The 16259-nt window shown below is 35.7% G+C and overlaps 1 protein-coding gene, 1 non-coding gene and 1 pseudogene across 11 annotated transcripts in view; 1 reads left to right on the plus strand and 2 right to left on the minus strand.

The window, feature by feature from the left end:
• The window catches only part of APC (APC regulator of WNT signaling pathway), a 150173-nt gene that overhangs the window by 60990 nt on the left and 72924 nt on the right, over positions 1–16259 (minus strand). For all 10 annotated transcript variants that reach the window (XM_033178919.1, XM_033178920.1, XM_033178923.1 and 7 more), the window contains 2 exons: positions 15926–16034; positions 10640–10753 (listed from right to left, as the gene is read on the minus strand). In XM_033178919.1, the coding sequence (XP_033034810.1) occupies positions 10640–10753; positions 15926–16034 (223 nt within the window). The remainder of the gene's footprint in view (positions 1–10639; positions 10754–15925; positions 16035–16259) is intronic.
• On the minus strand, positions 13118–13224 carry LOC117066175. The gene has a single exon (XR_004430174.1). It is a non-coding gene; the product is annotated as a U6 spliceosomal RNA (small nuclear RNA).
• Positions 13126–13953, plus strand: LOC117064821 (annotated as a pseudogene).

Genomic DNA, 16259 nt, shown 5'->3' on the forward strand with positions numbered 1-16259 from the left:
TGGAAACAATGTGGGGAATATGTTGTGTGTTTTTTTTATAAAGCTAGACTTCATTTTAACTTTTATGAATACTAGTGGAAGTGGAAAAAACAAGTCACTTATGAATAAAGACTTTGCAAATCTCTCATAAAGCTAGTTTATGACAAATCAAATACACAGGTTTTAAAAACAAGTAATGACAATGTTGTACCATTTTCTGTAATAATTCTATAGTTATTGACATCCTAATATTGAGAAATCAAAAATTATATTATAAAAGTAAACTGTTTCAATAAGGAGGGGTGTGTGTCAGAAGCTAGATGGAATAGTTTCCAAACATTTTTTCAGTTATGTTCTCCATCAATAAAAGATTTTGGAACAAATATCACCCCCAACAGATAAATGTTAAAAGTACTATAACAATTAGCTTTAAATATATAGTTATAAAATGTTCATATGAAACTTACTCTTTGATCACATCTAGTTTTACTTAAATATAATGCCTTCATGCTTTTCTTACTACCATAGTAAAATGTTTATTGCTATTATCCAGCCTTATGATAAACAAAGAACAGAAAAACTAAAATAAGTTGTGCTCACTGGCCGGGTGCGGTGGCTCATGCCTGCAATCCCAGCACTTCAGGAGGCCGAGGCGGATGAATCACTAGGTCAGAAGATCAAGACCACCCTGGCCAACACAGTGAAACCCCGTCTCTACTAAAAAAAAAAAAACAAAAAATGAGCCGGGTATGGTGGCACGTGCCTGTAATCCCAGCTACTCAGGAGGCTGAGGCAGGAGAATCGCTTGAACCCAGCAGGCGGAGGTTGCAGTGAGCAGAGATCGTGCCACTGCACTCCAGCCTGGATGAGAGTGAGACTCCATCTCAAAACAAAAACAAACCCCCCAAAATAAAAAATAAAACAAGAAGCTGTGCTTACTGTCCCAAATTAATCTATCTTAATTTTCTCTCTCTTTTCTTTCTTTTTAACAATATAACTATGCCGATTCTCTATCATGATTCTGAAAGTAGTAAACTTAAGGTAAAAAATATTCTCAAGCCAGGCACCATGGCTCTGGCCTGTAATCCCGGCACACTGGGAGGCCAAGGTGGGCAGACTGCTTAAGCTCAGGAGTTTGAGACCAGCCTAGGGAATATGGTGAAACTCTGTCTCTACAAAAAATACAAAAATTCACCAGCCATGAGAGCATGCGCCTGTAGTCCCAGCGACTTGGGAAGCTGAGGAGGGAGGATGGCTTGAGCCTGGGAGGTGGAGGTTGCAGTGAGCCGATATCGCGCCACTGCCCTCCAGCCTGGGAGACAGAGCCAGACTGTCTCAAAAAAATAGAAAATAAATAAATAAAAGAATATTCTTTAATTAACAAATCTTACCATGTCCAATTCACAGTATGAAAAGCATCTGAAGAAGAAATACCTGTACTTTTGGTAGTTTTCTAAAGATATTGCAAAGATGAATGATCATTTCTATAACCAGGTGGCAAATACTTCCTAGCTTCAGAGAAAGAGCCAAGCTACATACAATTACTGAATTTCTAAATTGGATTGTCTCCTCCCTTTCTAACCCACATGGCGCTCAAAGTAAATGCTTACTGCAGCACTTCACGATTTGGATGTTTGGATTAGGGATGCTTAACCACTAAGTATTTCTTTCCTTTTCCTTATTTGTTTTTTTTTTTTTTTTTTTGAGACGGAGTCTCACTCTGTCGCCCAGGCTGGAGTGCAGTGGCGCGATCTCGGCTCACTGCAAGCTCCAACTCCTGGGTTCAGGCCATTCTCCTGCCTCAGCCTCCCAAGTAGCTAGGACTACAGGCGCCGCCACCACACCCGGCTAGTTTTTTTTGTATTTTAGTAGAGACGGGGTTTCACCGTGTTAGCCAGGATGGTCTCGATCTCCTGACTTCGTGATCCCCCCGTCTCGGCCTCCCAAAGTGCTGGGATTACAGGTGTGAGCCACCGTGCCCGGCCTCTTTCCTTTTTCTATACGACAAGAATATTTATGAAATTACGTTTAACAACAAACTGTTCAGGAGTAATGGACTTCATATGACTTTAGAAAAAAGTGGTTCTTGCCGGGCGCGGTGGCTCAAGCCTGTAATCCCAGCACTTTGGGAGGCCGAGACGGGTGGATCACGAGGTCAGGAGATCGAGACTATCCTGGCTAACACGGTGAAACCCCGTCTCTACTAAAAAAAAAAATACAAAAAACTAGCCGGGCGAGGTGGCGGGCGCCTGTAGTCCCAGCTACTCAGGAGGCTGAGGCAGGAGAATGGCGTGAACCTGGGAGGCGGAGCTTGCAGCGAGCTGAGATCCGGCCACTGCACTCCAGCCCGGACGACAAAGCGAGACTCCGTCTCAACAAAAAAAAAAAAAAAAAAAGAAAAAAGTGGTTCTTTAAAAACTGCAATAGTAACACAGATTCAGGATGACTCTCCACAAATTAGAATAGAAGGTAAATCCCTTAACTCAATAAAGGGCACGTATCAAAAACCCTGAGTAAACAACACACTTAACTGTGAAATTTTAGAAGAATTTCCTTTAAAGTCAAGGCAAGAAAAGGAAGACCACTATCATTGTTTCCATTCAAAGATGTATTAGAGTTCTTAATACAACAAAAGAAAAACACTGTAAGGACTGGAAAGGATAAACAATGTCATCATTTGCAAACAATATGGCAATGTATAGAACCTTAAACCGGCGATGATATAATAAAATATTTCAGCGATGATATAATAAAATATTTCAGGAAGACTGCTGGATACATTTTACTTAAATGTAATTTAGTAATATAATTAAAGAAATTCCCACTTACAATAGCAACAAAAACTGTAACATATCTAGGAATAATTTTTTAAAATGATGTGTAAGACCCCTGTGGAGAATTTGACAAAACCTTATTGAAGGATATAAAATAAAGCCTAAATGAATAAAGAGATATAAAATTAATAACAATACCTAATAATTTGTTTACTATGTGCCAGGTTCTCAGTGTTTTTACATATATCAACTCATTTAATCCTCACATTTTACAGTTTATCAATATGTGTATTGTACTGACAAGAAAACTGAGACAGAGAATTTACCTAGGATCACAGTCTTGCTAAGTGACAGGTTTGGGATGTGAATACAGAAGGTTTGGTTCCACAGTCCATCTTTTCAACCAAGACTAAATAGTATGAAGGTCTGACTTCTCCTTAATCTATAAATTTAATGTAATTCTAATCAAAAGCCCATGAAGTTTTTATTTGAATTAGAAGCTGACATTAAAGTTAAAATGGCAGAGTAATAAGGCAGAATACTACGTTTTAAAAACAAAGATTCACCCAACTGGGTATCAAGATTTATAAAACTGCAGCAAATAAAAAATATGGTATCAGTGCAGGCATTGAGAAGCTAAAGTGGACTAACAGAAGAGAGTCCAGAAATATCCAGCATATATAAACTTGATATATGATGAGAGATGACATCGCTCATCGACGAAGAACTAGTGCGGTATCCAATACATGATAATGAGAAATTCAGTTAACAACATAAATATATGTATACATGTGTGTATGACTATACATAACTATATATACACACGTATAAATCAAGTGTATGTAAATAAATATGTATTAATATATAATACACATACACACATATATAATATACATATAAGTTAGACTCCTGCCTCCACAACATACATAATAGCAAACTCAAGATGAATTAAGGAGCAAATACAAGATTACCTTTATGACTTCAGTATAGGAAAAGATGTATAAATAGGTCACAGAAAGCACAAATCTGGCAATATAATTAATTGAACTTTATCATAAAAGCTTATTTTTGTTATCATGAGGCCAATGTAGATAACAGAATTGGTGGCGAGGAATTGAGATATATATTATCTACAAAGGATTGGTATCAAGGGGATATTAAAACATCTCTCAAACACATGAAAACAAGACATTTAACAATAGGGAATGATCAAGGGATATGAAGAAGTAACTTAGAAAGAAAACCCCAAAATCTAATAAATATATTCAAGATTCAACTTCAGTAGCTCAGGAAAATATGAAGGTTAAGATGACAAAATGTTTCACTGCCCACTGATTGTTAATTACAAATTCTGACTCACAAGTGATGAAGAAGACATACAGAAACAAGAATTCTCACATACTACTAGTAGAAATGTAAACTAAAAAGATCACTTTAAGAGCAATTTGGTAAACACTAATTCAAAACACTCATACCTTATGACCAGCAATTATGCTTTTAGATATATATCCTAGGGCAATGGTTAGCAAACTAGGGCCTGCTAGCCATCTGTTTTTGTAAATTTTTACTGACACACAGCCATGCTCATTTGTTCATAAATTATCTATGGCTGCTTTCTTGTTAAAAGGCAGGGTTGAGGCTGGGAGTGGGGGCTCATGCCTGTAATCTCAACATTTTGGGAGGCTGAGGCAGGTGGATCACCTGAGGTCAGGAGTTTGAGGCCTGGGCAACATGGTGAAACCCCGTCTCTACTAAAAATACAAAAATTAGCCAGGCATGGGGGCGCACACCTGAAATTCCAGCTACCGGGAGCCTGAGGCACAAGAATCGTTTGAAACTTAGAGGCGGAGGTTGCAGTGAGACAAAATTGTACAACTGTACTCCAGCCTAGGCGACAGCGTGAGACTGTCTCAAAAAAAAAAAAAAAAAAAAAAAGGCAGGGTTGAGTAGTTGCAAAAGAGACCATATGGTCCACAAAACCTAAATATTTAATATGTGGCCTTCTAAGAAAAAGATTGCTGACTCCTCACCTAGAGAAACTCTTCCATGTTTGTTTATAAGACAAGACAAAGTATGTTTATCAGAGCTGTTTTTAACTGAAAAATTAGAATCATCTTAAGTTTTCCTCAACTAGGGAGAAGATAAACTATATTAAACAGTATCAACAATTATGGCAATACAGAGGTGTACTTACACCTTCACCCCACCAATTCCCACATCCCAGTAGTAAGTTCTATTAACAAACTGATGTGTACTTTTCCAACCTTTGCTTACATGCCTATGGAATAATAAGTATGACCATACTAGGTAGCCAAAAACGCACTGAACAAGTAACAGTAAATAAATAGCCATGCAGTTAAGAGGTACCTGGAGACTAACAATCTCACATAGGTAGGCAAAAGTGGATTTTGAGTTTTCCTAAATTATTTACTAGTCATTTGTATGTGTTTTACTGGTCATATGCCATCTTTTTAATTAATTACCTTATTACATCCTCTGTCCATTAAAAAACGTGGGTTAGGCAGGTGCAATGTACATGCCTAAAGTCCCAACTATGTGGAAGGCTGAGGAAGGAGGGTTGCTTGAGCCATTTGAGGCTGTAGTGTATTATGATTTCTCCTGTGAATGGTCACTGCACTCCAGCCTGGGCAACTAGCAAGACCTCCTTTCTGAACAAAACAAAAACACAGGGTTGTCTTTTTCTTACTAATTTGTAGGCATTCTTATATTTCAGGGATATTAACATTTTCCCCTTTATGTGTTATAAATATTTTTCTCTTATCTTTTGTGCAATGAATGATTTAAAATGTTACAAGATAAATCCCAACTGTCCTCTTTATTGCTTTTGAGTTTCCATTCATATTTAAGATCTCTTGTCTGTATTTTATTCTATTAATTTTAGATTTATTTTTCACATTTGAATAGTTAATCAACCTGTAACTTTTCTTAAGATATAAGGGTTTAATTTCTCATCTTTTGAGTAGGTCATTAGTTGTACCTATATAATTTATTGAGTAATTTACCATTTTCTCCAAAATTTATAATGTAACTTGTCATATAAAGGTCCTAAATATTCTTGTACCTCTTTCTAGTCTCTGCTCTATCATTTGCCTAAATTTATTCCTGTGCTATTATCATACTGTGATTATTCCAACATCTTCACAGTAAATTTTAACAAATGTTAAGGTAAATCTTCAATTACGCATTCTTTCATAAATGTTTTTGGAAATTCTTGCATTATAAACTTTAGACTCATTTTTCTAGCTTCCAAAAAATTTAGTGTCCTTCAACAGTTTTATGTTTTTCTTTATGCAGGCTTTTTCTAGTTGCTTTAAAGTTTCCTGTTATTATGAACAGGTCCTCCTAACCCCATTTCCACTTTTAACTGGTAGTTATTGCTGATTTTTGTATGTATCTTAACTCCAGATACCTTACTAAAATTCTCTTACTAGTTTAAATACTTTTTAGTTCATTTTGTATAGCTTTTCTAGACAAATCACCACATCATTTACAAATAAGTATTTAATCTCTTCCTTTCTAGTTCAAAAATAGTGTAGGATTCATAACACTTATTTTGTTTTTTCTACTTGCATCAGTCAAGGCTGTCAAACAAAGTTAAATAATAGTGATGACAGCAAGCTCCTCAAACATATTAATGATAGCAATGACGATTACCTCATTACTTCTCTGTTTTATTTTTCAAGACAGGGTCTTGATCTGTCACCCAGGTTGGAGTGCAGTGGTGTGATCATAGCTTACTGCAACCTCTAATTCCTAAGCTCAAGCAACCCTATCACCTCAGCATTCCCTAAGGCAGCTGGGATTACGGCTGTGTGCCAACACAACTGCTACCTTGCGATCTCCTTGCCTTGGCCTCCCAGAGTACTGGGATTACAGGCCTGAGCTGTTTCACCCAGCCACTATTTTCTTAATATAAGGTTTGCTTCTGGTTTTTGGTAATACTTATATGTTTAAAAACTTTCATTCTATTATTTTATTTGGAATTCTTATTTACTCCTTCCCCTTGCAAATGAGACCCCATATTTTTTTCTCATAGCTTCAGACTCTCCTGAGATCTCCTCTTCCAGGGCCGTTCTTGCTTCACTTGTTGAATCACGCAAGCAGAGAGTTAGGAGGGAGAGTAGTGCTTTGGCTACCATATTCCCACTATTCTCAGTATCTTATTTTATAATAGCTTGCATACTTTAATCATTTAATAATTTAAAATATGTATTTATATTCTGCCCTAAAGTAAATATTTCTGTACACAACATATTCCTAGAAGTCCTATAGAAACACAGGGTCATAGAGCATAGGCATTTTAATTTTGGCAAATAATGCCTAACTGTCCTCCAAAAATGTATCAATTTATTCTTAAAACAGGGTAGACAATGTAATCCCAGCCTGTAATCCCAGCACTTTGGGAGGTCAAGGCAGGCAAGAACTCTTGAGGCCAAGAGTTTAAGACCAGCCTGACCCATATGGTGAAATCCTGTTTATACTAAAAATACAAAAACTAGCTGGGCGTGGTGGCACCACAACTATAGTCCCAGCTACTAAGGAGGCTGAGGCATCAGAATCGCTTGAAGCCAGGAGGTGGAGGTTGCAGTAAGGTGAAATCACATCACTGCACTCCAGCCTGTATGACAGAGCAAGACTGTGTCTCAAACAACAACAACAACAACAACAAAAAACCCAAAAAACCAAAGATTTAAAACAAAAAGGTAGATGATGTTTCTTACTTTCACACCCTTGCTAATACTGCATGTCATCAAATTATAAAGTTTCGGACAGCCTGATAGGCAAAAAAAATATAGTATCTTATTTTACATTACATTTCCCTGATGTCTAATGATGTTTAAGCATCTTTTCACAATTGTTTATTAGACACTTGAACTTATTTTTATGATAGAACTATTCACATCTTTTGACTATTCTGCTATTTCGTTACCTGTTTTCTTTCTTTCCTTTCCTTTCTTTCTTTTTTTTTTTTTTTTTTTTTTTGAGTGCAGTGGTGAGACTGTAGCTGACTGCAGCCTTGAACTCCTGGGCTCAAGGGATCCTCCTCCCTCAGCCTCCCAAATAACTAGGTCTATGGATGTGCACCATCATACTCAGCTTTTTTTTTTTTTTTTTTGGAGAGGCAGGGTCTTGTTATGTTGCTCATGCTGGTCTCGAACTCCTGGGTTCAGGTGATCCTTTTGCCTCAGCCTCTCAAAGTGCTAGAATTACAGGTGTGAGCCACCGCGCCCGGCCAGCTGACCCTTTTTAATTGATTTGTAGGTGATCCTCATAGAGTAGGGATATTAAATCTCATATATTCTACCAACATTTCCATTACTTGCCTTTTTATCTTGTTTACAATTTCTTTAACCTTAACCTTCACATAACTATTTCCAGAATAAATGAATGCGTATGTTTCTCAAAATACAGAATAAAATTTCTTTAGAATATTAACTACCAAAATGAAGAATACTGCATTCCAGAATAAAAAAAGAATGACTATTTTAGGACTTATGTGAACAAAATGGCCAAGAAAGAACTCAAGTTAACCTCTCTTCAGGGATATAAACTGCCTGGAATACACCTGGTTATACTTAAATAGCACAAGAATTTTTACAACTACCACCTCATCTTGTTCTTAAGGATCTCTCTCTCTCTTAAAAAAAAAAAGCTCACATTAACGGATACAGAAAAACTAACTTATGTCTACAGTATCCCATATATTCATGTTCTAAAAATGCAAATTCATATAAACCTAAGTAACATTTCTGTTTTTTGAAACAAACCTAACATTTTAAAATAATTCCATGAAAATCTCAAATTTAAATCTAAATATAAAATGGAATACATTTTTAGAAATTATTTATATATTCTTGGTTTTAGTTCTTTGCCAGTTATATGGTAACAAATATCTTCTCTCAATTTGTACCTTATCTTTTCACTTTCTTTAAGGTACCTGTTGAAGATAAATTATTAATTTTAATACAGTAAAATTATTGGTCTTTTATCATTAGTGTTTTAAGTCTTTCTTAAGAAATACTTTCCTACTCTAATATCAGAAACATATTTATGTATGTTTTCTACTGAAAGGTTTAAAGTTTTATTTTTGACATTTAACTCACGAATCTTTCTGACTGGGATGGGGCAAGAGGGAAGGTAAAAAAAGCAATATATTATATGCATGTCTTATAACTAACATGTACACATACATGCACACACACACTAGTTAAGCCTCCAACCTCATTAGGAAACTAACATGTATGGACTATGGAATGTAGCATGGTACTGGTGTTTTAGTAGCACCTTAGCCTACCACCATACTCCAAAACCAATAGAATATACATTATGTTTAGGCTATGGTTTATGGTTTGGCTCTGTGTTTCCACCCAAATCTCATCTTGTAGCGCCCATGTGTTGTGGGAGGGACCCAGTGGGAGATAATTAAATTATGGGGGTGGGTCTTTCCTGTGCTGTTCTGGTGATAGTATAATTCTCACGAGATCTGATGGCTTTAAAAATGGGAGTTTCCCTGTCAGTCTCTCTCTCTTTACCTGCCACCATCCATGTAAGACATGACTTGTTCCTCTTTGCCTTCCACCACGATTGAGAGGATTCCCCAGCCACGTGGAACTGTTAAATCCCTTAAACCTCTTTCTTTTATAAACTGCCCCGTCTCGGGTATGTATTTATCAGCAACCTGAAAATGAACTAATACACTGGGCATGATGACTCTAAATCCCAGCACTTTGGGAGGCCGAGGCAGGTGGATCACTTGAGGTCAGGCGTTCAAGACCAGCCTGGCAAACATGGTGAAACCGCATCTCCACTAAAAATACAAAAATTAGCTAGGCATGGTGGCGCAGGCCTATAATCCCCACTACTCAGGTGGCTGAGGCAGGAGGCTTGCTTGAGCTCGGGAAGTGGAAGTTACAGGTGAGATCATGCCATTGCACTACAGCCTGGGCAACAGGGTGAGACTCCTTCTCAAGAAAAAAAAAAAAGAAGAATATTCATTATGTTTAGGAAGCGTTACATAAAAAATGAAGACTATACTTCAAGGAATGTAAAACATCCTACAGTAGCCATTTTAAAACTATCTATTTTATAGAATAAAAAATGTACATGTATCACTACCATGTAAATGTTGGTCTCTCCTTTTATTTGCTATTAATATTTACTTAAAGAAAATCTTTAAATGTTTTCCCCCAATTTGTCCCAAAAGTTAAAAAAGCAAACAACAACCCATGCTAGTTTTGAAACAGATAAGGCGATTGGCAAGGCCTCTTCAGGGCTTAAAAACATTAGTCATTCATAAACTTGTTTGAATATAAAAAGGCTATATTCAATAATATATAAAAATATTAAATAGCAAAGCTAGCTAATACTTTTTCTTGACATTGAGGGTAGAAATAGAGGAATGTTCTCCATATAACTTACTCCGTCTCTCCTAAAATTCTCTTTTGTTTCCTTCCTATTATCCTTGAATGAGGGCTTTTTTTTTTTTTTGTAAGTGCATAATTTGAAGAGCAGTGACATGTTCTGAATGCCTTTATACAGTCTTAGATTATAAGAAGTAAAAATCTCAAAGGAGAATGAAGCTAGTTATTAGCTACCAGAAGACCACCATCTAACTCTGTCTCTCCCTTACAATTCCAAGACAGAACAGAACAGTATCAGGGGAAATGAATATGGTAAAGAAACAATTATGTGAATATTGATTATGTTGCTCAGCAGTCATAAATCTTATTGTGAAATAAAGCCAAAATAAAGACAGCCTTATAAATGTCTTTAATAATAAAACTTAACCAATATTAACAGAGCTGTAATTCATTTTATTCCTAATAGCTCTTTGCTGTTTTATCACTTAGAAACAAGTAACTTACCTGTGCTCGTTTTTCCATATCCTGGCAGGTACCTAGTTGTTCTTCCATTGCAACTCTGATTTGCCTCGCTTCATATTCCAGCTGTCTTCTGGTCATATCTGTTTGTAAGGAAAACTAAAACCACAAATAATACAAAAGTATCAATATCTTATATTTATGCTAATCAGTAAAAGCAAAAAAGCATATAAATACCAATAAAGAAAATGAATAAGCAAATATGTCAGTCATGGTGCATGAGAAAATTATTTTTTACTCCAAGGAGTGTTTAAATTTGATGACAGGTGTCAGACTCAATCCGGATCCCTGATGTGATGTGGAATTCAAACACTTATTTGCCAAAGTCACAAGTGGCTTTAATTAGATTGGCCTATTTCACTTAAAATATGTCATTGGTCCAGTTAGAGTGAGGCTAACTTCAGTTCCCTTATGACCCTTCTCTACTGAAGAGGCGCCACTTTCAATCATTGAATACTAGCATATTAATGTGGACAACACAGACATTTCCAGAAACAAGTCCATTATTCTTAAGCTTATACTTCAACTTAAGGTAAGGATTACTATATACATACAGACTAAATAGAGAGAACTTTTCCATTAATCAAACGAAGAATATGGGATAAGAAAAAGCCTACATGTAATAAAAATAATCATAAATAGAGTGGACAAAGTCAACACAGACTTTGGTAAAAATTCAAAAGTAAAGCAAAGTTCAAACAAATAAAAAGAGGTACTTCTTCAGAATGGGTGATAACTCATTCAAAAATGTATTAACCCTCTAATTAAAATTCCAAGGACTGTGATAACTGCCAAGCATGCAACAGGATTTTAAAAGGACAAGGTAATGAAACCTGTGTTTCATTCACAAGTTTCATTATAAACCCATGCCCAAAAGGTTAAAAAATCTGCTTAAATAAAATGATAGGTAACAGACTTATAATGGGCCATGAAGGGAATGAGAAAATGCTATAGATTTTCTGTGTGCCCAAAGAAAACTGTGTATGACATATATCTGACTCAGAATAGCATTCTAGTCTAAGAACTCCAAATTGTGTTGTCAGTTGTAGTTAGATTAGTTCTCACCCTTTTCCCTTTGCAACATACAGGTGACATTCATATGCAGAATGTATTCCCTTAGGCATACCCAAATTATGGGTTGCAACAGAGATGAAATAGTCTGCATGTTATTTCTTATTCCTACTGAGCCAGTTGTAACTCCACTTATTAGTCCTCCATTTCCCAAACCCTCTGCAAAAAAAAAAAAAATTGAACATGACACAGTATGTTGCAATAATGTGGTTTAGATCTGATGTTTTCAGTAATGTTTAGTATTTTGATAAGTATTTCCACATAAAGTGTTCATTAACTTGGCTTCCCAACATAAATGCAAAATTTGTGAAATTAAAAAATAGTTATAAAATACAAGCAGAGTTTAAATTTGCTAATGTTGCCAATGGTCCCCGATAATGTCTTATATATCATATTAAATAAATGTGATCACTTAATAAATTAGTAGAGAATAATTAACTTGACAACTGATCTTTGTTTCAGATAGTAACCAAATACTCTTGAATCGTTACGTACATTTAAGCTCTTTTTTGAAACTGACCTCAGGTAGACAGCTGGATTCTGGATTTTGTGTATTCACTAACGACCAAAGTTAATGGTAAGCAAAACTACACTTTGGTATTTTTCTTTATAAAAGTTATAGTCTCAACAAATCCCCCCAAATTCCTAATCCTCACATGCTAACAATTCTCCAATAAATGTTCTCTCACTACCTATGCTCCTTAATTCCCAGGAGCACCGTTAAGTGTTAACATGTTAAGGGCCCTGTCAGAAAAAGGGATTCTTTCTCTCTCTCAAAACCTTGAATGATTATTCTAGGAGAGTGAGCACGTAAGCTTCCAGTTCCACCTCCTGTCAGCCAATGTCCACTCAGGAAACCTGGTTAGCTACATGTTTTCAAAAAGGTTTTCTCTCTTTCAACTTTTACCTTTTTGTCTATTTTGGTCTCTCAAAGTAGTAGTAGAAAATGAAAAACTTAAGCTAAAAGAGTAAGTTTTATTTTAATTGGCCTATTTTCTTATAAAAAATTACATGTGGCCAGGCACAGTGGCTCACACCTGTAACCCCAACACTTTGGGAGGCCAAGGCGGGTGGATCACGAGGTCAGGAGATAGAGACCATCCCGGCTAACATGGCAAAACCCCATCTCTACTAAAAGTACAAAAAATTAGCAGGAAATGGTGGCATGCGCCTATAGTCCCAGATACTTGGGAGGCTGAGGCAGGAGAATCGCTTGAACCCAGGAGTCGGAGGTTGCAGTGAGCTGAGATTGAGCCATTGCATTCCAGCCTGGGCAACAGAGCGAGACTCCATCTCAAAAAAAAAAAAAAAGTTACATGAAATATTTATGGATAATAGTTAAAACATGTAGTCTTGTTCGAGATTATATATACTTTTTTCTTTTCTTTTTTTTAAAATATAGAATACTTCATGAATTTCCATGTCATCCTTGAGCAAGGGCCATGCTAATCTCCTCTGCATCATTCCAGTTTTAGGATATGTGCTGCTGATGCGGCCACTATAAATGTATTTGAGAAATATTCTTATATGTGCCATCCCATGAATAAAATCATTGACATGGAGAGGGAGAGGCTGACGGGATTAGAATTTTTTTTTTTTTTACAGAACGCTGCAGACCTATAACCTGGAGCAGCTTGGAGGTGGTGAATATCAGCTCCTCAAGTCTGCAATAAAAAATGGTCTCCGATAAAACTACATTGCAAAAAACAGGAAACAAACAGAATGGAAAGAGTAAAAAAGAGAAAGAGGCAGAGCCGGAAGAATCTGTGGTGGAAAATGTACTAGACTGACGTGTAGTGAATGGGAAAGTGGAATACTTCTTGAAGTAGAAGGGATTTACAGATGCCGACAACACTTGGGAACCTAAAGAAAATTTAGATTGTTCAGGGTTAATTGATGCATTTCTTAATTTTCAAAAAACTAGTCAAGAAAAAGATGGCACAAACAGAAAATCTTTATCTGACAGTGAATCTGATGACAGTAAATCAAAGAAGAAAAGGGATGCTGCTGACAAACCAAAAGGCTTTGCCAGATGTCTTGATCCTGAAAGAGTAATTGGTGCTACAGACAGCAGTGGAGAATTGCTGTTTCTCATGAAATGGAAGGATTCAGATTACGCAGAGTTGCTGCTGGCAGAAGAGGAAAATATGAAGGGTCCTCAAATTGTAATTGCTTTTTATAAAGAGAAATTAACTTGGCATTCTTGTCCAGAAGATGAAGCACAGTAATTGTTTGCACTGTTTTATACAGGTCTTGGTTTTTGATTTACTAGTGTGAAGAAATAACTACATTTTACTAGTGTGAAGAAATAACTACATTTTAATGAAAATCAAGTTTGGTATGTTCGTTTTGAAAGTAGTATTGGGAGAGTTGTTGTGGATTTTCTTTTGCATTAATAGCACTGGTTACTTTGAACAAATAAATAAAAGCTTTCTGTAGTTGCTTCCTTCATCAGAAAAAAAAAAAACAAAACAAAACATTAGATACCATGGTATATTATATCCACTGCATGAGAGAACAGCTTTTCTAAATATATTAGGGGCAATTTCCATAGCCATTACTCAATCAGAACTTCTGTTCTCATATGCCTAAGGACCACTCTGGGTTTCTTATTTGTTTTTTTTTTGTGTGTGTGTGTGTGTGTGTATAAAGAAAATGCACACGTAAATGTTTTCTTTTTATTGTTTTTAAACATTTACGAAAACAAAAATCACAGGTAATCCAATGTTTCTGAAATGTCATCATTCTGAGCAATCTAAGGAAAATAAATCACTTCAAGTTAAGTTGAAAAATCTCCTGAAGTCATACATTTCAAGTTAAATGAATGATTTTAATTAATTGGATAATTTAAATTGGATAATTTAAAAGCAGCCATATCAGAATTCATATCTATAAATGCAATGGTTTGCACAATTTCTAAAACTAAAAATCTTACCATTGCCAACAACATCCAGATGAGGAAACCAGACAAATCCTAGTGTATTTTAATCAGCTAACCAAGACAGTTAAATGGACACTTAAAAGATTCCTCTGGTGAGTCATTTCTTTTTTTTGTTTTGAGATGGAATCTCGCTCTGTCGCCCAGGCTGGAGTGCAGTGGTGTGATTTTGGATCACTGCAACCTCTGCCTCCCAGGTTCAAGTGATTTTCCTGCCTCAGCCTCCCAAGTAGCTGAGACTACAGGCATGCATCACCACGTCTGGCTAATTTTTGTATTTACGTTAGTAGAGACAGAGTTTCACAATGCTGACCAGGCTGGTCTTGAACTCCTGGCCTTAAGTGATCCACCTTCCTCAGCCTCCCAAAATGCTGGGGTTACAGGCGTGAGCCTCTGCCATGTTGAGTCATTTCTTAACAAAAAGTTGAAGTCCCTGTGTTACATTGACTAAAAGGTCACGATTCATGGAATGTCTAAGACTCGGCTCGTGGAAACCTAATCAGATGGTTAGGACCTGCCGTCATAATTGGGTGAACAAACTTCTGTAATCTAAACTATTGACCTGCATATATTTTCTTTACTCCAACACATTCATTACATGTAGGTTCGATCGTTTCAGTATATGTTTTATTGGTTCAGCAGAGGACAAGAAAAACAACCCTTTGTAGTAAATCAGAATGTTATTCAACTGCACACTGTTAATTTATTGTGAATACTGGTGGACAGTGGTCAATAGTTTCGTATTCCTTTAAAAATTTTAAAACATAGTTATATTTGAAAAACAAACCAACTTTAGTGTTTGCAAAAATGCTAATATCTGTGCTATAGCTATTGGCATTTATATCTGGAATATTTTCAGAGATTTTTTATTTGCAAAAACTATATGGCATAATTCCTGTAACATAGTACAAAAAATAGGCAGATGGTGACAAATATTTCTATAGAATATGTTTGACAATTCAATACACAGAATTAAAAAACTAGTTGCCTAGTTGAACCGTGAGGTCCTCTAGAATTCAAACTTTATAGATTTTCTAAATAAGAGCTTTAAATAAAACATTTGTTTGAGCACAATAATTTTATCATCTTTACAAACAAAAATTCATTAACTATTATATATTCAGGCCTAAAGTTGGGTAAAACATATTACAGTTTACAAATAACTATAAATTCAGTTATTCTGAATTTTAATGGATTACTTAATTTAATTAATATATCAAGTTATTAAAGTTTCAAATAAGTTGTACTGCCAAGTTACTTACATTTTCAGTTAAAGGAAGACTATCTATTCTTTTAGTGAGATTCTGAAGTTGAGCATAATACCAGTCTTTTTCCTTTTCTTCTTTGTCAAGATCAGCAAGAAGCAACGACCTATTTTTTTAAAAAAGGTATGTTTAAACAATGCTAATACAGACTGCACAAGAGCAATACTCACACCAGTTTTTATTGCAAACTTCTCTACCTAAAGTGCTAATAATGAATTACTCAAAAAATTTACATTGATTTCAATTTTTAAAGGTAGGACTTAGAATATTACAGTCATTACAATTAGAGTATTAAAAAGAACATTTTTTTCTAAATAAACAGGTAATCGTC

Source organism: Trachypithecus francoisi, unplaced genomic scaffold, assembly GCF_009764315.1.
Source record: "Trachypithecus francoisi isolate TF-2019V2 unplaced genomic scaffold, Tfra_2.0 Lachesis_group2, whole genome shotgun sequence".
Classification (NCBI taxonomy): domain Eukaryota; kingdom Metazoa; phylum Chordata; class Mammalia; order Primates; family Cercopithecidae; genus Trachypithecus; species Trachypithecus francoisi.